This window comes from Drosophila eugracilis, unplaced genomic scaffold, assembly GCF_018153835.1.
Source record: "Drosophila eugracilis isolate 14026-0451.02 unplaced genomic scaffold, ASM1815383v1 contig_2152, whole genome shotgun sequence".
NCBI classification, from domain to species: domain Eukaryota; kingdom Metazoa; phylum Arthropoda; class Insecta; order Diptera; family Drosophilidae; genus Drosophila; species Drosophila eugracilis.
In genome coordinates this window covers 53471-78947 of record NW_024573036.1, presented here as the reverse complement: position 1 = coordinate 78947, position 25477 = coordinate 53471, and the positions used below count along the sequence as shown (strand labels likewise).

At 40.8% G+C, this 25477-nt stretch overlaps 2 protein-coding genes across 2 annotated transcripts in view; both read right to left on the bottom strand.

Moving 5' to 3' along the window:
- The window catches only part of LOC108111016 (mucin-5AC), a 28105-nt gene extending 18396 nt beyond the window's left edge, over nucleotides 1–9709 (bottom strand). The window contains 1 exon segment of the mRNA XM_017220329.2: nucleotides 9346–9709. The gene's annotated coding sequence lies outside the window, so the exon portion shown is untranslated.
- A 2994-nt stretch (nucleotides 9710–12703) lies between these two features.
- LOC108111047 (nitric oxide synthase) overlaps nucleotides 12704–25477 on the bottom strand; it is a 32866-nt gene continuing 20092 nt past the window's right edge. Inside the window, 11 exon segments of the mRNA XM_017220376.2 lie at nucleotides 12704–13007; nucleotides 13009–13038; nucleotides 13241–13307; nucleotides 13981–14105; nucleotides 14303–14773; nucleotides 14776–15447; nucleotides 15709–16042; nucleotides 20716–20783; nucleotides 20898–21002; nucleotides 21676–21820; nucleotides 24271–24480. Coding sequence (XP_017075865.2) covers nucleotides 12930–13007; nucleotides 13009–13038; nucleotides 13241–13307; nucleotides 13981–14105; nucleotides 14303–14773; nucleotides 14776–15447; nucleotides 15709–16042; nucleotides 20716–20783; nucleotides 20898–21002; nucleotides 21676–21820; nucleotides 24271–24480 — 2305 coding nt within the window. The 3' untranslated portion in view covers nucleotides 12704–12929.

The window sequence follows — 25477 nt, the reverse complement described above, 5'->3', positions numbered from 1 at the left end:
AGGGGGAAACTGGAATAATGATAGCCTGTGGTGGCCGGTGAGTGAGTACGAGTATTGATACACAATGCGGCGACAACCACTTGTTGGGCCAGAAAAGCCTTTTGCCCAGGACACTCCACGTCGAGGGCTTAGAAGAGTGCTCTTCAGCTGTTCGGCTTTGTGAATGCCCGGGACTGGAGGACTGGAGGACTAGAGGACGTGGAACTGTAATGAAGCCGCCGTCCGAGCTCTTAAGTAACTCACTTTGCAGCCGCAGTCATCCACTGAGTGACCGAACTGGCCAAAGGACCAGCTTCTGGCATCTAAGCGAAAGCCTGTTATTTTCCCCGCTGCCTGTAATAATCACACAGTAAACAGGCAGCGGACAGAAGACATGACTCGAGTTTGGAATGGCATTGCTGCACAGAAAGATATTTCCACTTTGGTTAAGAATGGGTTGACGTTTATTAAGTACAATCAAGTACTTGCAGTTCTCAAAAAGTTTTAACCAGGAAAACAAGAACCAATCTTTTCTTTCTCTGTACTGGACTTCGTCGTGGGAATGGCCAACAGAAAGCCAAAGAAAGAAAAGGGCTTTGGACTAACTGAGCCAGGCCGAGGACCCCTCCCATCTGGCTGCCAGCCCAGTTGTAATTGCAACGTCAACGTAAATGCATGGCACAAGCACAAGCAGCAGCAGCAGAAGCGGCAGCGACTAAGGAATTTCACGGATGTGCGATGTGCGTGCATTTTGCAGATGCCCGAGCTGACCGCCAGTTGGACATCACGTACTCGCCCAGACACCCATACACTAAGGCACCGACGGTAGTCCGCATTTGATTGCATTTTCAATGCTTCAGGATGCGGATGATGATAAGAAGGGGCCAGGAGCTTGGGAGCTCTGCCCTCGTTCCACTCGTCGTACCAAAGATTTATCTGTGCGCGTTTATTTTAATGTTACGTTCTGGCATCTTTGCTCATTTTTGCCTGCCACAGCTTCTGCTCAGTTTTCTTTTTATACCCTTTATGTAAGGTATTACAGCTGATGGTCTGGATTTGGAAAATAATATAATCGTTTCATTTACATTTTTTAGAAAATTTCCATAGTCGGGGTGATCTTTTACATCTTGAAGGTGTTATTAGCAAAAAGGAAAGGAAAAGATAATTTGGCTTATGTATTAACATAAAAGTTGAAATTTTTCCTAACTTTGGTTTAATATACAATAGGATTCCTTCCCCAAAGAACTCGATAAGAAGACACATTTTGAAACTTGACATAGTAACCATTTTAACCGTCTTATACTACTAAAGTCGTCTCCTTCAATATTTATTTATGACAAGCAAAGCGATTCCTCTAAATCCAGACCGTATTAAAGCGATGACATTTTAATTAAATATGTCAATCTGCTTAAATTTCAAATAGTTCGAAGTATTGATTAAGAAGCATCTCATTTTTAGTGCATTTCATCTTCGCCTTAAAGACGTCACGTTTAGTTTTGGGTTTGTTTAAGCAGCCTCTTTCGATGCATTGCCCATTGGCTGGATGTCTTTGTCTTTATGAAGCCATGGCCGTGGGTTGCCATCTTCATCTGCTCATCAGTAGCAGCACCATCATCATCATCATCTGTAGCATCACCATCACCACCAGCATCAGCAGCAGAAGCAAAAGCAGAAGCTGCATCCTCGATGGCGTGCCATTCCTGAACGTGGTACGTTGACCGCTCGGAATGTTGATTCATCTTCTTGGGTATAACTGCTGCCAGTTTGCACGGACTACTCTCTGTTTTTTTTTTTAAGTTTTTCATTTTTTTTTTTTACCAACTCCACTTGCTCTTTTATGTCAATCAGCAGTTTGGCATCCAGCTCCGTGGCTGACTGCTCCGCGTTTATGGGCCATCATCGTCATCAGCCCGGTTGGAAAATGGTTGCGTCTATTTTTAGTGGAGCACATGCGTCGCTTTCGCCTGCTCTATTCTATTCCTGTGGCTAGTCGTTCAGTATGTTAGATCCCATGTCGGGTTGTCGGGTTTGTCGGGTTCGGTCTATTATTCGCATAATAAGCGAAGATTGCCCTTAAGTGGCTGACAGGGTCTCGGCTTGTAATGCATTCGTCTTTATTTTTAGCACGATCTCAGCCTGTCTGGGCTGTTGCATGAATAATTACCAGTTAGGTTTCCAGGTCCACATGATCGGAGTGGTTAATTGTAAATGGGCATAGAACTTAATTGCATTTAAATGCCCAGAGGTGTGGCTACTGCAGAAATGCACTTCGGGAGGCTTTAATTATTAACGATTTACCAGAAATTAATCAGATTGAAATTGATTCAAGCTAAGTTGTATAGAAGAAATCATTAAAGTAAGACCTTAAACCCAAGTAAAGGACTCTTTAAGGTACTAAGAATAATAATTTTGTGGTATTCCAAGAATATCCAAAAGGAGAAATCATGCACGAATTCCCAGGCTTTGCTTAGTATTCATCTGTCATTAGCAATTCGGTCAATCAACGAAACACTTTTGGCCAAACAAAACGTATTGGTAACAAAAGATAATGTTAATTTGACAGCCGGAGGCAATTGATTTCCCTCCATCTGACAAACACAGGCACGTTGATTGAAGGGTCATTACAGGGTTATAGGAAGTCGGAGCATCGGCCTGACCTCACACGCAGTTGGCTTTATTCATTCCATTTCCGATTTTAATTGATAATACGGAATTGAGTTGTTGCCTTTGGTCTAACCTCCCCTTGATTAACCATAATCGACCCTGTTCCACGCACGTGACTTGTTTAAGTGATTGCTAAAAAAAATAATTTTCGCTTTTTAATGTGCTTGCTAAAATTGGTGAAATTGGTGTCTCTATGACTAACTAATCTCAACAAATAAAACGATTAATATATTAAGTTGTTATGTGACCCAATTCTGTTTTTCGACTGGTTATGGATTTAATTTTCACCACGCTTTGTTTTTTTTTTTTAGGGGATTAACTTTGAGCGCTTTACCTTAACTTTATTCGGGCAAAGTGATCCCCAGAAAGCTGCAGTAAGTCATCGCCGGCCAGCTTAAACTAAGCCATCGCATTAAAAGTTTTCAAGAATTTAAGACCCATTTAATGTGAGTCAAAAAGTCAATAAACCCAAAGGTTCGCCTTCTTCCTGCTGGCCAGCGAAAAAATAAATGAAATGAACCAAAAACAAGGAAAGACGAACAAAAGTGGAGCAACAAAAACCTGTCACGTCCGACAAAAGTGCATTCGCATTTTGAAAGTCAAAGCGGTAGGGCGAAGTTTTAATGTATCTTCGACGAAGTAGCCACCCCTGGATTCAGATACATTTCTATCTTAAAGCCGCATCTCCACAACTTTCCTTGTGGGCCAAAGACAAATTCGGCCAATTACTTCATTATGCGTTGAGGTTTTTGGGTCTGGTCTTGGCTCGTCTGAGAACCCAAACTCGATTCCTTTGGGGGTCCCTTCTCGGCTGACTGCCGTCTGCCTGCTGTCGTCTGTCATCAGGTGAAAGGCAAATAAAACGTCAATTTGTATCGCCAGTTGTGTCCTTTTCTTATTATTCATATGCACATTACACATTCTGAATTTATTCATGCCTTCGGAGCAGCCTTTTTGTGTCAATAAACATTTACATGTTTATCTAATTTGGGCGGCATTTTTCCTTCGCCTTTTATGGCAGCTTCAACTTGAACTTGGGGTGAAATTGTAATTCGTGGGAATTCAATTATAGCCGGCAAATGTGGGCCACGGCACAGATACACAGATTCACGAATCCCAGATACTTTTGCATTGCGCTACTTTTTGGGCGCTGCTTCCTCTCACTCGCCGAACTTGTTGCCACGCCGAAAACGAGTTGATGACCAAGCCGCAGAAATGTGCACTGGAAGTTGTAAAGCGGCCAATAACTAAACAAAAAACTAAAAAAAAAACCCAAAATAAAAAACACAAAAATCAACCGACCCAATGCCAATGAAACGAACTGCGTTTTTGCTGCCCCTGTTGGCCTGTCATCGACGTCAGAGCAAGTGTTATGGCAGCAATTATTGTGGTTTCCGTATGCGAATTTTCATTTTGACAGCTCAAAAGGCAACTGCACATAGGATGTAGGATGTTTCCTGAATAATTCTTGGATAGTTGGGTGCAGAAAGGACTTGGAATCGATAAAGTTTATATAACAACAGCTAAGGGAGCACGGAAAAGGATAAAACTTTATGGGTCTTCTTAAAGAAACTAGATTTGATTATTTACTTATAATAAATAAATTCAAATTTTCAATTGAGATATCTCATTAACTTCTTGGAAGCATCCTTCCTTCAGTAGCTTCCTGTCACAACTTGACTATTTGACATAGCTAGCCATTATCTAAAGACAATGACTCCATCTCGGAGTGTGTCTATGTCAGCGCCACGTTTCATTCTTGACATTTTGTTTAAAATGTTTGCTCTGCATTTTGCGACTGGCCGCAACTTGGCTTTCCCGGGCCCTAATAGCCACGTCAAGTTGGCAAGAGGTGAGGCCAAGAAGGCAGCCCAATTTGGCTTACATGTGCCAGCGGATTCCGTGGGTCGTTCACTTCTGGCCCGCCTTACGGGGCTGGCTGTCTAAACGCCTTCGAATTTGCGCTGATTTGACACAAAAATGTGATGTAAAGTAGTCGCTGCCACAAAATGCAAATTGTGCATGAATATTTACCCCCTGCCCTGCCCCCGGAAAAGGTTTTTGTTTACGCTTGTTTTGCTATAACTACAACTTGGGAAGGGGCAGGGGCAGGGACTGGGGCAGGGGTGATAAAGTGAAGAATGGCGGGGTTTTTTTTGGGGCAGCTCGAAAGTTTTCCTGCTGCCTGTTATAAATTTTGTATCCAGCAGATACTTACAACAGCTTTGTGGCACTTTGCCTACATGTGGGCACTATGGCAACGAAAACAGAGCAAGAAACACCGAAAATCAACAACTTGTAATGCAGGGAATTTACTTGCCCCAAAGTTTCTCCCAAGGAAACTTTACTGCAAGTAATGATTGTCAAAAGAATGCCACAGTGTATTGGATACGAGACTGAAGGGACTTTTAACTTATAAGAACTGTAGTTATGCGAATTGTTAATCAACAATTTGTTTGTTACTCAAAAGTTCATTTTGGGTTAAACTAGTTCTCAGGTTAAGATACCTCTTCTGAATCTTTTTAAAAACTGTTTATTCATGTGGCTATCCCTTATCGCTTTGCATATATATTTTATGTCTTGAACTGACATTGATTAACCAAAATATCACGCCTTCACGCTAATTGAACATTTAGCTTAATGGGAATTCATAAATTGCCCGAATATGTTCGGACCCTCATAAAGTCAAGACGAAACAAGTCGGAAACCCAGACGAAAAGGTATTATTTGCGGCTTTATAGCGCAGGTGATTAATGCCAGCAATAAATAGTATTGACCAGAAAAACCCGAAACTAAATACGGATGAGTCAAAATGGGGCTGGACAAACACAGCCAACAGCCCACAGACCACTCCGATCGATATTCAATATCATTTCAAAACGAGGCCGCCACATGCGAAATATGTAATTTTTACACACGCTTCGGAATTGTTGAGGGCGCCAGGCTTGATTTTAAATATATTTGTGTTTCTGAAAGCAAATTAATTAAAACTACACGTACGAAGGTTGCTGCTGGTCCTTTTTATTGAATTATTTTTGTGGCATTTTCAATGCTAGCCAAATGGCCAAAACGGCGCTAAATGGCGCCACAGTCTCGTGTAATTAGATGCGCATTTTGGCCAGAATCACATATTGGCCAGGTCGAGATGTTCAATATCGAAGTGATCTAAGCTTACAAATTTCCAAAAATAATATGCATGCCGCCCATCTTCTTACCGATGAAATGTTGATGTTTTTGTTATGATTTCGACTTGGGCAGAAATATGGAAACAGGTTTCGCCCAAAAAAAATATATAAACAAACCCCGGCTCAAGCCACTTGTGAAATTTGTATCGTTGAGATCATGTGGACTTCATGCATTTGTGTATTCATGAGCCATGTTTCAACCGAAACTGAATAAATCTTGTAAAGGCTCTTCTGCAGAATTTTTGCATCTGTTTCGAAGGTTTTCCCTCCCGACTCTCTTGAAAAATATTCGAGATGAGTCAGCTAAAAAACTCATCAATTTGCGACCGGAAATTGGAAGATGCTGGTTAAGTCATCTTAAACAAACTTGGCAAAAACACTCACAGGTATTTCTACCTACTGTTTACCTTGCCGAGAGTCAGTGTGTTTCAAAATATCTTAACGACATTCAAGACAGTTCAACATTTAATAAGGTAAGTAAATACTTTTTCTGGAGATATTGATATTCCGTTGCTGTTGCTGTTTATTTATCTATCATTAAAAGTGTTTTATATATTTACTTTACTTTTGGACCAACAGTTGTCAAAGCGACTGCGAGTTGGTCAGTGAAACTGTGTTTGTGCTTTACTTTTATTGGCTTTAAGCAAATACATTTAATGATCCGGTGAATCAGGCAATTCAAAGCCAATTGAGACGTAGGCGAAAAAAAATGAAATATGAAATTCGTTTCCTGGTAACCAATGGGCAGCAAATTAATTGATTTAATATTTAGTGAGCGAGAAATGCCCGAGAGTAAATTCATTTTGCATTATTTATTTATACGGCTTAAATGCTTATAACGAATTTATGTTTTCACTTTTTGCGAGATGAGCAATTAAGCGAAAATCACATCTGAGGGTACTACCCCCCCGACTTGGTTAATCTAGCTAATTTTTTGCAGACTTTTTTTTATGGATATGCGGGCTTTGAAGCCAGCTTGAAGCCTTTCGTAAAGTTTCCTCGTAAGAGGTTTAATTTTTCAAAAATGTTCATTACTTAGCCATGCAAGCCATGTACCTCCTATGCCACGCAATGTGTGCAAAAATAAAATATAAAAAAACGGAAAAAAATGGAAAGACGAGCAATAGCAATTCAAATTCAACACATTTTGCGTTTCATTCATAAAAATTCACAAATATTTTTGTAGCTATATATTGAAGATATGTGCGAGTTTGTCGGCGCTGGATTTTGGTTTTTTATTGTCTGTCTGCACTACTTTAAATGGGTCCACGTGCCGGGTTTGTGGGCGAGGGGCGTTTTCTGTGGGCGAGGCCCAAGTGGCCCCCTCTTCGTCAAATCGGTAATGAGCGTTGTTAAAATGCGTTAAATGATTTTTTGCATTTTGCGGTCGTCGTCGTCGTCGCAGTCGTCGTCGCCTTGTCTTGGCCATTTTGCAAGCCATTTGTGCACTGTGTTTGATTTGTTTGGCATGCCTGCCTCTTGGTATTTGCCTATGAATGAAGTGGGCATATCTAAAGTGGCAACGACTATGTACTAGCCATATTTTTCATATTTATTTGATTAGCTTCTTGGGCAGGAAGTGGCAGATATATGCTTAGGATAAAGCATACAATAGTTATATTAAGAATTCATCACCTCTCTTAGGTCATCTTTAAGACTTACTTAAGCTGACCACTCGGCTAGGTGCTTTCGAGCACGTGAAAGATATATAGCAAAAAGGTAAGAAATAAACACATCGTTGAACTATCATCAACACGCGACATTGCCAGGGCAAATTGTTTAATCTCACGTAACAGAAATTATTCTATAATAATTCTCTTGACTCTACGCGGTCGGACAAAAGATTTCGCATACATTTAGATGTCTGATTTATATTTATTTTTATATTTATATTTATATTTATATTTATATTTAAACTTATATTTATTTGTACTGTTCAGTACGGGAAACAACAGCTCACAATTCATTTAAATGGCCATCCTTAACCTTGAACCTCGGCGCATTAGTGAGCCAAAGTTAATAATTTAAATCAACTAATTGCGGCTATAATAAACAAATTTATTTACGGCTGACTCTGGGGCGCCTGACCGACAACAAGCTGCGAAAATTTCTATAATCGGAAAGAAACGACGCTTAATTTGTAAGAAGAATCCCCAGAAGCCGACAAATGAATGTGCCAAAAATTGAGGAACAAGATTTCAATACAATGCTGAATCTGAATTAACACGCTATAGAAGCTGTCAAAAGCTAGAGAGAGAAAAAACGCCATAAGAAAAGTTCACAAGCCACGGCTAAAAGGCTGACACGCGTGGCTTGCCATTTGTTTATTGTTGATTTACTTGTCGATTTTGTTGTTGGTTTTGTTGTAGTCTTGTGTCTGGATAGCCCAGCGACAATGCCATTAAGCTTAATGTTTATTATCTATACAGCAAGCCTACATGAAACACACACGAAACAGTCAAAACGGCAGACAACGTCGACAACTAGTGACAAGTAGCAATGAACCTTGTAAGGTCTGGGCTGCTGCTGTTGCTGCTGTTGCTGCTGTTTCTGCCGCCGAATGGCTTCATTTCATCTGCCCCACACATCACAGCGGCTGTGGCAATAATAGTAACAGAGTCTCATAAATTACAAATACACTTCAAACACCTGTAATCGTAAAAATCAGCACTTAGTCACTGCCACTCAAAATTCAGACAAAAAGTACACAGAAGTAAAGAGCAAAACGTAATAATACAGAGTTGAAGAGTCGTTTCAATTGTTTGTCAGGGATATCGAACAGGTAACTGAACTATCTGCGTTTGTTTAGGCAACAAAACAATTCGTTAGACACCTCATCCTCCATTTATTGCGAATTAACAAGAAGTTTTGGTGGAGCAGCTTCGCAGATTTCAAAGGAAATGTGGGTAAACATACTTCGAGTCTTCCGTTGAAAGCCGATCTCACCTCAAAGTGTTCAGCACTTGAGCAAAACTATTGGGATAAACATAATTTGTTAACTGGAAGGAACTATGATTGAATAGTTAAATGATTTCATGAGGTTTTTTGCTTCAGTTTTTAGTTTTAACCTTATCTTAGCTACAATAATATTTCCCTTAGTAGGGAGCACTAATCCCCATAATTTTTCAGGATTTGGAATAATACTCATACGTAAAATGATACAACTTAAAATATATGAAAACTGTGATCTTCAGCAACCAAAATGTTTTTCATTTCCTTGGCTGTTGCACCAAAACTGTATATTTACGGCCTATAAATATTTTGGCGCATTTTCCCCCACTTCGCCGAACTGAAAATCACCAAGCTAACCCTCCTGAATGAAAACAAATTTCTTGTTCAATAATTTCACTCTTGGCAACCGACAATCAACAACTTTTGTATTAGTTTTGTTGCTATTGCAATTTATTACAAGTGTCCCCTAGTTTGTTGTGCCTAACACTTGGTTATATATATTTTTATATAGCTATATATAATATATAACTAAGGCATATATCGACTTGCACATGCAGACACTTACGTTTGGGGCCGAAATAAATATTTCGCGCTTTTTCGATTTGAGGCGCGCGATGGGCTTAAAGAAATATTTTCTGATTTAAGCCGAGTTGCTGTTGTTGTTGGTTTTTGCCTCGCTTTTGGCCTTACCCACGTTTCTTGCGTTTTCTTTTGCCTTTTTTTAACAAATATATTTTACATATATGTTATATTTTAGTGGTTTTCCAATTTCTTATTCACTTCATGTCTGCGCCCGCACACAGTCACACACTCACTGGCGGATCGTTCGGCTTAGGGAGTACGCACTGTATTGAAGCTTTTTAGCCGATTTTCGATTTTCAACCGCGACGTCAACGTTGAGCGCTCGAAATCTCGTTACTAACTAAAATAAACGAAGCGCGGTCGGACAAAAAAATCGACATCAGACTTGCGATGTTTGCCTTTTGTTGTTGCAGCCGTCGGCGGTAACCAAGCTCGCTCGCACACCTGCCCTGCCCCGCCCCAACTCTTTATGCACGCCCCGGCTTCGAACGGCGGCAAGTTCAAGTCGCAATGTTAGGCTTGAGCGGTGATGATGGATCGGCTATTTTCTGGCTAGTTTTGGGATTTATTTTAAATGATAGATTTTACACTGGAAAAGAAAAAGAAATATTTGGTAATACAAAATATAGAAATTTTGTGAGGTTTTACTCTTCTGAATACAACTATAAAGAAACTCAATTTCGTGTAATAAGTTTTTCAACTCAAAAATTTAAACTTAATAAAATTCTTAAAATAAATATTTTATTATAATTTTTTAAGAAAAGTAACTTTAAATAAATATAAAACATAAAAATAAACCTAAAAAACAAATAGCTATAAACTAGCTATTTCTTTTCCAAAGAAGACATCACTGCGCTTGAGCCGGCTACGTCGGCGCTGATTTAAGTTCGAAGCGAACTTTCCAGCCGAAGATCGAAGGCAAAACTTGCGAGCCGGCAAAAATGTAGTTTGTTGTTGCTGGATTATTCGCAACATGTTGCTTCCGCTGGGAAGTAATATTTTGTCCCCGTAGATATGGTATCTTGAATGACTAATCAAAAATTTGGTTTACTTAAATTTCCCCACATATTGTTTTTAAAATTAAATATTCTCGTTGTTAGCCAATTTGAATTCAGGCATTCGCTTTAGACATTCCTTGAATCGAGGCAAATCCTGAAAATATTAAAAAATTCCAATTTCCCCGCCGCTTACCTTCGACTTTGCACCTTGGTGGATTCTATAGACAGCGTTTTTGTGAGTCCCACCGTTTGTTGCCAGCGGCAACGGAGGCTGGGTGATGACGTCTAATTTTTCCCGAACTCGTTTGCTTACTCACACACGAAATTATGTCAGGAATGTTGGTGGGACTTGGACTTGGGGCATCTGAACGGTTGTTGTTGTGGCCGTCTGAGGTTGGCCGTTGAAAGTCGGTTGATTAATTTGGAATCGAGAGTGTATCCATATACTGGAGTGTTTGTGGAGCGATGGCAAGGGAGTCGCGTGCCAAAGCCTCTCTCGACACTGTCAAGAAAACTGCATTCCATTTGTTAATCAGGGCTTATCCCGAGCAATTAACCCGAGTCCCTTGACTGCTGACTCATGTTCTGGCTAAAAAAGATCAGGTGATTTCATTTACGGGTCGAAAAAACCCAATAAGCCATTGACATCAGTTTACGATTACCATTTCTGCAGAGTTTTACAATCGCATTTCAGTTGGTAAAAGCAAATTTAAGTCTCTTTATGGTGCGGTCAGCATGTCCACTTACCTTCCCAGCCATGTCATTCGTACCGATTTCAACAGAAACCGTCGAGAACAGCAGTAATATGCCCCTTAGCCACGCGACTTTATCAATTTCCACCGAATTTGCATAAGTCAAATCGGGCGACGATAATGCAAGAAAGCAAAAGGTCAGTGAATTGTGGAAATATTAACTCAGAACTGCAATTAATTAACGATAAAATCGCTTTTTAAATTACATTCAAAGTAAAGCCGCCCAGGTGTTTGACCTTTCCCGTGGCTAAATAGGGATAAACCGAGTCCCTTAAACCTTTTGATTTCAATTTCCTAGCAATATCTTTCAGTTTCCTGTGTTTCTGCCATTGACATATGTCAAAACCTGAAATATGAGAGGAAGCTGACTTGATTGAAAGAGATACGCGTGCTGTATCTTAAAAAAACGGGGAAAAAATGTCAATCAGAAGTCAAACCGCGACTATTCACTGCAGTAGAAATTTCCGTTAACAAAAACAAACACAAAAACGCTATTCTAAATGAAACGAGTAAAAACATTGCTTTCAAGTGGCTCGACTTGGTAGATACTAATTTTTTAGATATTTATTCGAAGATTTTTGATAATTTTCCTTAACATACTAATGTGATTGTGTGAAATGTAATTAAAGCCAAAACAAGGCTAACATATGATTGGGTTTAATTAAAAATTATACCCTTAAGTAACATCTAAAAGAGATATTTAGTAAACCCACCTAACAACTCATTGTACCCACAGATTTTCCACATTTTTTGGCATATCAACAAATATAACTTCCTTCCATATGGTTAGAAAAAAAAGAGCAAATAAACATGCAACGTGCAAACAGCCGGCATACCCTATATGCCACATACTATATATCAGCACACAAACAAGAACAAGTCAAACAGAAGCCAAGCAGAGCTCACAATTCAATTTCAGCATTGAAATCAGATACTCCCAGATACCTAGTCGCTTGGTGGGCTAGCGGTGAGCCCGTTTGGCCAGAGTTGGGATGTAGATGTTTAGAATTTCGCACAAGGTACAAATCTGTTAACGCTTTGAAACCGCAGACAGCCACCGGAATGTTGGCGCATCCACAGCGCTGTCGATGCACCGAGGCCTGAGATAAGGAAACACTCTAATTGATTAATATAGAAACGTGTCTCGTTGTATTTTTTATTATAATCTACTTTTCCTACTTGACTGACATGCTGGGCATTTACTTTGATATTTTTAACTACGTAACTAATAGAATTTTCATGAAATCAAGTAGTTAGAACCACTGTTGTGCTAGAAGGTAAAAATATATGATTCGCCTATTTTGAAGTCTGGCATTGCCAAGCTGGTGTTATTCCAACTTTTTCCAACCAGAACCAATCGCGGAAGGGAAAGTCTGGAAAATACATTGAAAGGGAAGTGGGTATTTATTTTATAAATTGCATTTTCTGCACAGTTTGCCAATCGTCAAATTTCCATTTCCCTTTAGCCAATTTAAGCCGTTTAGCCAATGGCCTTAGCTCCGGAGCTGAAATTGAAAATTGCATTTGACTAATCCAAACCACTCCCTTTTTTATTAACGACTCGATGGACTTATTTTTTGGATTCGTTTATTTGAAATATATTTTAACATTTAGATTTTGATTTCGGAATTAATTTGTACATTAGAATCAATAATAAAATGTAATTTATTTAAACGTTATTCGTACGAATAAGTAATGAACAAAGCGACAATATTTAATTGCATTTGAATATGGAAGAAATGAAAGATAAATGTTTGGTATTCTTGACTTATTCGGAATTCAAATCCCGCCTATTTTGATTAGTTTTGAGAATCCCACTAGGGCTGAGAGGCCATTCGAATCCTGGCCGTGGCCCTTGACTTTGTGTGTATCTCAGCCGTTCGCAGCGTGATGCCCAAAGATGTCCTCGTGGTAGCGACTCTCGTCCTAGGAAAAATCGAAAGAACAGTGCAACACAATGTATGTAGATTTTGCTGTCATCAAATGTTAGTTTACACTACATTGTGCAAAACTATTTTTATGCTAGTGCTACAAATATTGCTCATACGCAGGGTGTGGCAAAGGAGGAAACCCTTCAATGTCGGTATTTATAGCCAAAGCTTTGCCTTTTACCACTAAGGATACTTACCCGCAGTGTTAGCAAAAATGTCTCAACTTCCGCCTCGCTTTTCTGCTCTTTGCCGGCAATGCACTTCCTGCCAAAGAGAAAGGAATATACTAAAGTTGAAGTGTGTATAGAAAATACAGGAAAATTCTGAAAAAACTTTTTATTTATTCGCAAAGGGATATGTAAAGTAAGTTATAGGGACTGAGTGGCGAAAGGGCTTTTAGATTTGTGTACTGAAGAGTTAATAGAAATAATATACATTATTCTTAAATGTGAAACTGGCAAATAATCTCTTAATAACCTGCCTCATAATTACAAGAATTATATCAAGAAATGTACGAATTTTCCTGGAAGAACCTCTCCTAATTAGCAAACGCAACAGATGGGGCAGCTGCAGAGGCTCTGCCCTGGTTTCAATTAAACTAAACCGCTTAAGATTACGAGTAGGTAGGTCTCTTTATTGAAATCCCCAGCAAGGGCAGCGCCATTATGCAATATCCTGTGTGTATGGATAGAGACAGCCCGTATTTCACAATAAGGCACTTAATCAGAGGCTTTGAAAAAATGCGAGGCAGAGAAACGAAATATAAAAGCCAAGCAAGCGATGGCAAAATACCTGGCCGTTGGCCATTGGAAAACAGAAAACTCCCAGTGGTGTCGAGCCAGGGGAGTGGGTCTGGTCTGAAAGAGCAGTTTCGCCCACTCTTTGGCCCAAACACACAAAGGCAATCAAACTTAAGGCAAAGCAAAGCAAACCTTACCTGATGGTCTGGTACACATGCTCGGCCATTGTGACATCGCCGCAGACGTAGATGTGGCCCCTCTCCTGCACAATCAACTGGTACAACGAATCGAATTCCTGTTCAATCAGGTCCTGTACATATGTCTGCAAATCAAAAAACCAATCATTGTTTAAGCGTGCATTGCTCACATACAGTGGAAAAACATCACGAATGTTAATCAACAATTTACTTTTTGTTTAGTCATTGCATTTGTTGTATTAACTAATTGTTTTTAGTGTATAAATAGTTTATGTTTTCCCAATAAACTCAAAAGAGCACAGTTTTCATTGCAGACAATTACCTTTGGAATGGCCTGCTCTCTGGACAGAGCCAGGAAAACTCGGTCTAGGATCTGATCCTTCTCCAGCTGCGCCTTCTCCTCAGCGTACAGGTCCACATCCCGATTCCGGCAGCCAAAGAACAGCCACATCTTAGGCAACGCAGCCACAGGATCCAGATCACGGAGGACCTGAAACTCCTGCCAAAAGGAGCGAAAAGGAGCAATCCCTGTGCCAGGACCAATCAGAATGATTGGACTACTTCGGTCGCTGGGCAAATGGAAGCCCAGGGCGCTCCTCACAAACATGAAGAGTTCGTCATCTGCCCCCAAACCAGATAGATAGTTAGAGCACACTCCGTACCGCTCGTCACCCTGTCCATCCTCACAACGATACTTAACGATGGCCACCGTCAGATGAATTTCATCACTCACACGGCGAGGCGAGGAGGAGATGGAGTAGAAGCGGGGCTGCAGGGGCGTTAGCTGGGCGAGCAAAAGAGGGAGCTGGTGGGCGGCACGAGGGGAAACTCTTCGAGGACGTCGAGCAGATGGGGCAAACGCCAGTGCCTCCAATCTTCGTAGGCCGAAGAATCGTTGACCAACAACTCCAGCCGCTCTTTATCCGCAGCATCCTCACAGAATCCCGACAACAGGGTGAGCAGCTGTCGGGATGGCGGAGTGGTGAGGTCGAAAAATCGGGCCAGGAGATTCCTTAGAGTATCGGGAGGTATTTTATCGTGCGGCTCCCAGCACTTGAAGATCCCATTCGAGGTCTGCTTCTCCTTCAGCAATTGCAGCTGCAGCACTTCGTCGGGGTTATCTACGCCCACCAATCGATCTAAAAGACCAACGACCAGCTCCGTTCGATTGGCCGGGAAGATACCCACATGATCTCCTGGCTCGTATTCCAAGCCTGGCGCGCAGATCTCCAGCAGCATCGTGGTCTTGGCTCCCTCACTTAATCGGGTCAGATTATGGGGCTTCGACTTTGCTTTGCAGCAATGTACTTTTTTGTTGTGATACTTGGACAGACTACTGTCCAAGGAACCTTTGCTAACCGAAGGAACCAGTCGCACTGTGTTTACAGTCAGTGAATCATTCTGCAGAGCCAGCGAAGCATCCGAAAGACTCTCCTCGGGATCCAGACAGAAGGTTTCACAGGCGAGCTAAAGATTTTAAGGAAAAGTAACATTTTATCCTTGGATATAAAGTTAAAATGCAATCTTTTTAAAGATAAGCTAGTCTAGAAACAAAATATTGCTCTGAAGCCTCATTTCTCAGTGTGTCTTCCATCTGATATCCATTGCGTATACGCACTGTGTCTCCTAGGAACAAATTTCTTACGAAAACGTTGCATACTTTCACATGTGCCTGTCACAGATTCGCATAAAGATGTCACTTTAGCTCACACTCATTCACTCACTTACCTTAAAAACCTCGGGCGCCCATTTCCGGAATGACTGCTCCTGTCCACACATCTCGTCGCCGTAGGCGACCCTCAGCAGGCGTTCGCCACCCAGTTCGCCCAGAATGTTGTCCACATACTGACCGAAGGCGCAGAAATTCGGATAGGCCGAGGAGCCAAGGGCGAAGACCGCAAACCGGACATTGGAGAGGGGTCCAAAGGTCTCCTCGGTGAAGGTGTCCGAGGTGGATCCCCGCAGCGAGTCCCAGCGGTCGATTCTCTTCACCTGTTGCAGTGGCAGCTTCATGAACTCCTGCCGCGAGCTAGCCTTCATGAAGGACTTGGATGAGCCAATGCTGTTGTTGGGCAGAAGAATGAAGTTTTTTGGGTAAATCTCGGCCAGGACGGGGAAAATTCCTGTTTTCAAAGTGTGTCTCTTTCGGATACAGCCGAAAAGTATGCAGCACAGTTTTTGGAAACAGTCACACAGAACACTCAAATTAAAATGGGGCCTGTTGGGCGGGATTTCCCCTTCTTCAGATTCATATTTCACAAAAGTCGAGGGAACAAAAGGCAGGGGGCGTGGTCAAGGGCGGCCGTACGCTGTTGTTGTTGTGCAGGAACTAAACAATGAACAAAACACGCCAAAGGAGGCAACAATAAAAGAAGAAAAGCACAGGCTGACAGCAAAGCATTTATTACGCTTGTCATTGGATGTAGTAAAAATAAGTAAAAAAAAAAAGAGGACAAAAATGAGAAAGAAATGTGCAAAAACTGCCAAAATAAAATGAGCATAAAGTAGGGCTGTGTAGCCTGGAAGAAAAGACAAGACTTGGACTTGAATTCAGACGAGGACGTAAGCGTGGACATGGGCAATTCACTAAAAAAACGTAATCATCCGCTCGTCAGCTGCTCGTCAGCGGCAAGCTTTTTCCCAGCGTGTGAGTTTCCCACCCAAAGCCGACTGCAGTTTTGCCCCCGCTTGTTTCTCAGTTTCCAAGCCAAAAGGAAAACCAGCCAGTTGAGTGATGATTCAACAATGAACAGTGGCAGTTTTTAACAAAACCCAAAGAACCGACGAAAAATCCGCTTTTGGCCAGACGGCTCTGATGCCAACTGCATCTGGCCATGGCCCACTCAGTGACGGCTCCATGGCTCTATATCTGGCATAGTGCGTTTAAAACTATTTGAGCTCCTGCTGCTCAGCTTGGCTTTGGGTCAAAGTTTATGGCTTTGGTGGGGTCGTAAAAACCTGTTGCCCCGAGCAGAGGGCTCAGGACCCGTCACGACTGGCTGGCTGCCATAGAGCTTACAAGTTGTAGGAGCTTGTTAACAGCGACTGATGGAGCAGACCCTGGCGGGGATTTAAGGCAAAATAAAGCCACCAGCACTCCGCACAAGGCAATGGTCATGGAGAGGAATATTAAATTACGGCATTACAACTTAAGCGGCTGCCTAAGCAGATCTTCTATTTTAGTTTCAGTCTTCATTATATCTGCCAGAAGCAGCTTTTGGCTATTTGGAAAGAGTGATAATTAATACAGCAGGATAATAGTAGTTTGTAAACGAACGAAATTAGAAAATCAATACTGAAACAATATTATCTTCTACCAGATTCGAACATTATGTCAAAATATATTTCCTAATATATTTGTAATAATTAATACCTTAGGATAATTACAGTTGGTAAACAGTAATATTAAATTGGAAAATCAATATTTAAGACCTAACAAACAGTCATCATGTGTAACCTTATCTGAGGGTTAATGAATTATTTGCAAAGCAGATAAGCCTCATCCATCTCCATGAGCTCCTACCACCTTAAAACCATTGTAATTATAAGTAATCGGAATCCCACTCCAGCACTGTTTCCCCGAACATATGCAATTCATCACGGTGGCAAGAAGCACAACTCAACGCTTCGGTGCTTAGCCAAGTTTTAAGCTGAGTGACGTCTATCAACTTAATCACACGCTCCTTAAAGTAGCAACAACACGCAAACAAACAGACACACATCTCTTCCGTAATCCTCCCACACCAGCAGCCCAAAAGTGCAGCATTGCGTGAAAAGAGTGTTGTAATTTACAGCTGAACTTTCAAAGAGTGAGAAGGGTAAAAAAGAGAAAAAAGAGAGGGGAATAGAACAGAGCAGGTGGCAGAGCAAAACTATTGAAAGCCAAAAAAAAAAGACGAAGAGCCAGACTGGAAATCCTGGACTCGGCATAATTAAAACGCTGCCAAGCTGCGTTGAGAATTGCCTGTACCTTTACACTAAAACACTGTAAGAAACTACCTTTAAATAGTTTTATTACGAAAATATATATATATACTCTAGTTATTTTAAGTAATAAATTTGTCATAAAATTTGTAACAATAAAAACGCATTTTCTGCACTTCTAATCCCAAAAGGTTTTCTTACACTGCGTATACTTAATATTTCACTTGCAGTGCACCCTCGCAGCATCATAAATTTTGCCAAGTTGCCTAAAAGGCTGCAATGCCATTTCACCCCGTATTTATACAGTCTGCTCTTGAGTCAAGTGGCCCTATCCAAAAACTTGTACTTGTAATTATTTTTGTGCACTTGAAAACCTGCTGAGTGCGGGCATAAAAAGCGGGGCTAATGATTTTGACAACCATTTTATTCAAGTGTTTGGCTCCACTCATTATGCAAAGTGGAGTAATTGCGAGCTTATAGGTGGCATCATCAACGTGAAACAACTTTTATGGCAAATGCAACACCCCGAGCCAAGCCGTCCTTGGGTATGACGTCTAAGGCTGGATAAGTGCCCCATTCCGTGCAGTTGCAGTTTTACAGACAACAGGATACGGATGTCAGGTGCTCACACATAAAAACACAAACATCATCACACCCACACTGCTGGCACTTAAAAGGACACTCAGAGGCGTTGATGGCATAATAGACTGCAATTAAGTGAGCTCAAGCTGACGACAGTCACTTGACTCGAAACAGGACAAGGACAGAATTTTGAGATGAATTGTGCGTTTTATGGTTTTTAAGCGATTTCATCACCAAGCCACAGAAGAGCCAATTCCCCAAAAACCACAAAAATTTTAACAAAAATCGACGGTTCAACCATTTATTGGCTGCAAGAGACTTACTTCTCTTGGACTTGACTTCTGAGGCGAAACTATTCAGAAACTATTAGGCAACAACTTGAGTTTCAATTTCGGAAAGTTGCACCACCAAGTTGGCAAGTTCTAAGCTTTAAAATTAAATCAATTGAAGCAAACAATTAACAGCAAAGCAATTTCCGAAGCGACAAAATGCCTCGGGAAAATAAGAAAAGCAAATACACGAGGCGGGCTCAGTGGAGCGTTTAAGCAGCCAAAAAGAGGACCTTCGGCAGCCAAGCTCACATGATGTTGATAGCCTCCCCGAAGCGATTTCGGCATCGGGCTCGGCAGCTTGCTTGTTTTTAAATTGCTCACACGGAGCGTGGGCCAAAAGGCAGTCGCCCAAAGAAGCAGGACTCTCATTTCTCTAATGCTGGGCTAGCATAAATTGTAATCGATTAAAGGGAGTGCCTTAAATGTTTAAAAATAATTGAAACGATTAAACCTGAACACAATTCCGAAGTGCCTATGATGAATTTGCTGAATATAATTTCCCTTACAATTAATCATAACACAAATGAGAAGCGTGGGACGTGAGGGCTGCCAATTAACTCAGGCTTAGCACGGAATTCCAGCGAAAATTCTGCCTAAATTAGCTCCCCAGATATATACACAATAGGATCGTATGGAGGGCAATAATAAATCAAATTAATTGGTTTTAACAGCAGACAGAAAAAGAGTGAAACTGTAAACGAGGAAGGCCGCTCTTCATTATTCGGCCATTATGATAAATACAAATTAATAAACATGCCCAAGCTCAACAATAAACACGCACAATTATGCCAGATCAGAGATTTCCCCCATTATTTTCCAATTAAAGTATCTCCCTTATTGGAAATTCAGCCGCAGGACATTTTTTACAGCCTGACTTTCGTAATATGTATGTTATTGAATTGGCTTCCTTCCGTTGGGGAGTGTGGGTGTGTTTTTTTTTGTTTTGTCCTTCCGGGAGCTCCATATGAATTTTCAATTTCATTTTCAACAGGCAACTCCCAGCCCAGTTTAGGTATAAATTTAGCCACCAAAGAATGGCCATGTGTGTGAGTGTGCCCCAAGTTGTCAAAGTTGTCAAGCGGAAATCCCCTTTACATCATAAAAACCCTCCACAGACATACGTGAGGGAAAATATCGAAATAACAAAATTATTGTTATTGTTTTTTCTCGTCAGTTTGGGGGAAAAGGGAAATTGCGCGGATTTGTCTGCTCTCTCAAGCGGCACGCACTTAAGTGCGTGTCTTTATCCTCTGTGTGTGTGTGTGTGTCAGTATGAGTGTGCGTTTGTAATTTTAAAGCTCTCGGCACGCATACAGAGGCAGAATATGTGGGACATCAACTGAGGCCAATTAATAATACAAAAATGCCAAATATGTGTCAGCAATAATGGGGATGGCCAGGAAATTTAGAATTAAAAGAGGCTACAGTGAAGCAAACTTAAACAAAACCCTGGAAAATATTTATTTTTTTATTATTTATTACACTTTGAAGGGCATATCCACGAAAGTTTTTATTAAAGTTTTCTCTTTTTCATGCTTTTGCACTATATCGGACCCACAACACATCGAACCCAGCCAAATAATTAATTAATCCGGCCTTGTGTCCTCTAACCCACGACAAGGGATTAAAATCTCATTGCATGCCCCGCAAGGTATGCAATAAAAATTGATACGCAAAAAAAGCGATTTGCATAAGATTGAAATTCAAAATGAAAGAAAACTTGCTTGAAAAGCAATTCAGTTAGCGCCCCAACCATCCTTATTTATTATCCTTGCCCTTCTCCCACTTCAAGGCAGTAACCACAAAAAATTGATTTATACGAAATTTATGCAAAGACTGCGCCAACGTAAAGGCAAAAAGAGGAGAAGTGAAAAAAAGGAGGAATTTATTGACTCACCTGGAATCCTGCAATCCATGCTCGCCAGACTCCTGGACACGCATCGCATACAATTCCTGTGAGAATAGCTATTAGAGGAGAAGGTGAAAGGACGAGAAGTTAAAGTTCACATTTCGGGTCGTTAGGAGGCCGCTCGGCCTAATCCATTAATTAGTTTGATATGATCTGGGGATAATACTTACCTCGCCATTTTCGGGGGGATCTCCGTTGCCAAAGGTGGAGGCCACAACAATTAACAATGCCTCGTGCTCAATGGAGGATATATCGTAGTCGGACATGCAATATATCTAAATGAATAAACAATTTACCGCTGTAGCAGTGCGTATCTGTTTTTTTTTCAACGTTTTGCTGGTTCAAACACTTTTGTGGTCATTAGATGCCTGGACCAGCCCACAAAACACGCATCCCTGAATGGAGGACCTAATGAGTCTGGATTCTCGAATGTATCTTGTAGTTTGTCGCAGGTGTTTGCAGCTTATCTTATTTTGCCAGCCAGCCGGCAGATGCTTTTTACACTACACACACACACACACACACACACGTACACATGACAAGGGGTGGCCAGGCCAAGCTGAACTGTATCCTCTGGATTGGTCTGGAAACTGAACCGACCGGACACTAAGCTGGCACAAAAAATGTAAAAGTAAATTTCGGTTTTATGCTAATTTGTCTCATGTGGCGATGGCCTTTTCCGAGAGCCTAAGGTCGCAGGTTAAGTCCTGGGAACCCGAAATGAGTCTAATTTTAGAAGTAGGTTAAATCGTTTTATAATGTCAAATTAGGGATGTCATTTGGCAGTATGAAATATGCTTAATGCTTACAAGGGAGACCATTTTCAGGGCTTCTAATGAACAAATTTGTAAATAAATGTGTAAACTAGCAAGAAACACTCAGATTTTTGAGTGATAAACCTCTGTCCCGTATTATATATTTTCCTGACAAGTTTATTACATTTCTCACCTGTGCATTGAATGCGTGTCCTAGAAGTTCACAAAGTTGCTTTGCATATTGCTCCGATTTGCCAGTTTCGGTGGCATAAAGAACTGTTGCCTTTATCCGCTTCGACAAAGCGCGTCCAAATAGTTTCGATGTAAATTTCACAGCCCTGCAACGAAGTGAAAACGTATGTTTAGCTCTCCGTTTTTGGCCAAATACTGAAGCACTTAAAGCTGCGTCAGCGGCACTGGGAGCCCGACCATCATCATTAGACCCATAAGCCTTCATGTCGAGGGTAAGGCCATAACATAGAACATAACAGACGCCGGCTGATATAGCCGCTTTGATTGACATGCCATGTAATTGGAAAATTGTCTACAAGTAGAGCATATATTTTCTTGTAAGAGCCCACACACATGGTTAGCCAATAATCAAAAGGGCGCAAAAGTATTTTATTGCATAAAGTCGGACGATGGGACTTTCCTTCGCGCCTCTCATTTCGCCATTTAAAGTAGGATCGTATTAAATTTTATGCACAGTGGAAATCAGGGGAAAACAAAAAAAGAAAACAGTGGTGAAAAAGCCAAGATACTCGTATGAGAGAAAGCCTTCTGTTGCTTCTGTGCCAGACATCGTTGAGATTTTCCTTTCTCTTTAACTTTTGAGATTTCCATACCCTTTCATCGCTCAGGCAAGCAATTTAAACGAATTAAGATGGAAATTTTGGTAAATTGGTTGAGTATCTTTTCAAGCTAATGCTTATATATAGATCTTTGGATTAAACTGATAAAAACAGATAAATACTTTTTGGGCCGAGATTAAAAGAAGACATTCTGATGAACATTTAAGATTTCTCAGCAATATTCCGCAAAACCAAGGGTATACCAAAGTTCAAACTCCCTTCTTCTTCAGCATTCGTATTTATTTTTCTTTTGGCCATTGTTTTCTCGACTCTGGGCCTGCTGCCTCCTGCCTGCTTCTGACATGAAACTACTTTTCGGGATAAGAGGGCGAATGGATGCTTATAGGCAGTTTAAATGTAATTCAATATGTCTGGCACTTCCCACTTTGCAGCACCTCGTGAAGGACCGCGCACTTCCCCACCAGCTCCTCCTGCACTCCGCTTCCACACGCATTACGCTGCACACTTTTGTGCTAGCATGAATATAATTTCATTTTCATAAAGTTGTCGATGTCAGCACTGATTTAATTCCATTTCATCTCATCAGAGCTAAGAGGCGCGGCGCGTGCTGAAACAATTAAACTTAATTATGTCTACAGCCAGCCTGTCATCCCTGCCGGGATATATGTGAGAACGACTTTATATATATATATATCCTCATAAATACGTAAATACGAATGATTTTGCAGTGGCAACATCACTTAAACATTGACAAAAAGCGGGCTCGATTTAATGGAAACTCGTACATGTGCAATTGCAACAATTTTTAATTGATAACTTTTTAATGAATTTCAGTCAGCCATTTGGCCATGGCTTCGATGGACTGATTGCAGTAAATTAAAATTAATTAGCATGAAAAATACGCCGCGCGTTGACAACGCTATTAATATGCAACGATTTAAAGTGCGGTCGTTAAATAATCATTATAATTTCTCACGCTTTATTTAACAGCAGTTTCCCGGATTGCATTTTTTTTTTATTCCACCTGCTTAATTGTGTAATTGATTTTATTTGTTAGGGCTCACCACAGTTGTTTGTTTGAGCATTCGATTAATGGATTGTTGCCTGAATAGGTGTAAGGATTAAAGGCAATTCAGCCAGTACTAGGCGGGTAATTGCCATACATTTGCATGGGCTTATGGAAACTGATAGTTTTTGCTTCGTTAACGCATTTGTTCTCAGCTCGAATGGTGAATTAATTAAGCGAACTGGAGTACAAAAAAGCTGATGTTTTATGGCTTCTGGGAGAAATAAAGAAAAATAAATATTTATATTTGTTAAGCACAAAAAGTTAAAATAGTCAAATATTTCAATCAATAACATAAATTAAGGCAAGAGCAAGCTTAAGACTTTAAACTTCCGCAAACTAAATAGCTCTCTCTTTTGAAAAGCTCTGTCCGTGCAACCGGAAACTAACTTATCAATGTCTCAAATTTCACTTCGAATAAAATAGGGACGTGAAATTTGCATAACAATCAACTTCAACGGCACATATGTTCCCCAATCCTCCACCTAAATCTAGGGGAGATTCCAGATAGCAGCGTGGCAGTATCCCGGCAAATAGCATTTAAAATAACAATAACGGGGACAACAGACATGATGCAATGTACAAAATTTTCCGGGCGACTTGATAACAGTGGAGCAGATGGAGCAGCAGAGGAACAGCAGAGGAGCAGCCCCCGTGGCAATAAACCACAATCCATGTAATCTACTTAAAAGCTAATCCCTGCTGATGCTGTCGTGTGACACGCTCGCAAAACGACCGAACACCAAGCCGCCGCACACGGGTACAATTACACCGGCAAGGATGCGAGTATCAACATCATCATCATCCGAAAGGGGCGGGAAGAAGGGTAAGAAGGATGGGATGTTGGGTTGTTTGGGGCATGCCGCCAAAGGTCGCCACGTTAACGGTAAGCGCTGCTGTAAGTACTTACCTAGCGATTTGTTTAAAATTGAATTTACGTCTTGGCTTCTTGCCCTTGCTCTCGCCACGCCCCTTCTTCCAGACGTGAGTGCGCCAGGCGGGATCCTGGTATTCGAACGATGGCTTCAGGTAGTACAGGGCCATCTCCTGGTGGAACACCGGCGTGATGGAGCCCGACAGAGGCGGCACGATCCAAATCCAATCAGCGGGGCAGCCATTCCTGCAGAGAAACACAGGCGAATTCCCCCAACAATAAGTAATTGCCTATAATTGACGAGTGGGTGGTGGTGGTGGTGGAGTCCTTTGGATTCCAGTTGCCCGGCATTTGAAATATGGCTACTGTATTTTTAGTGCCCCAAACGGGAGATTACCATTAACTGACTTAATTGTGGCTGCCCTGTCCTGATGTTGCCATAAAAATAGATACCTGGCTTATGGTTTTGATTTAGTATTTTATAGTTTAAGGTGGTTTGGGTTTTAAAAATAAACAATTTGAAGTATTTCGAGGAAAAGTAGGTTAAGGTTAAGGTTTAGGAGAGTTTATATTTTAACAGAGTTTGCGGGTTTTTGGAATTTTAAACTTAAATTTCATTCACAAATACTTATGAACTTGGTAAACATAAACTTGACATTCAAACAAACTATTTGCGCTTTTGTTGTCAGAAATAATGAAGTTAAACTTAACTAGTATTCATTTCATGTTCTTTCTAATTGGACAGTGATTACATAATTGCATTGAGTAATAAAATACTTTACCTATTGTTTGATTTAAAGTCAACAGAATTAACACGAGTTTACATTCTATCTGCATGCTTTTTATAATTGGACATCGGATTACTAACAAAAACATAAATTTGCAATAAAGAGATCAAATTCGTAATAGTTCAACCTACAAATCTCTTTAACCCACCCAAAGCAAACAGCTCGTGCCACCATTTTGCAAATAAAATAAGAAAAATGGTTTATTTATTTTGGACTCCTCCGACAAAAGTAACTTCCACAGTTTCCCCCTTGGAGGGAGGTGGAACAGTTTGACATATTGTGCGGCATTTATGTGTCTCGCGTGCACTTTACATAAACGCTGGCGACAGCAAATTGGAAACAATAAATTTACTTTCGCACCTGCAAAGAGTTTTCCGCACGCTTTTCCCCACGTTTGCCAAGTCAAATAAAACACGTTAAGCCATAAACATGCGGCTGGGAAATGTCATAAATGC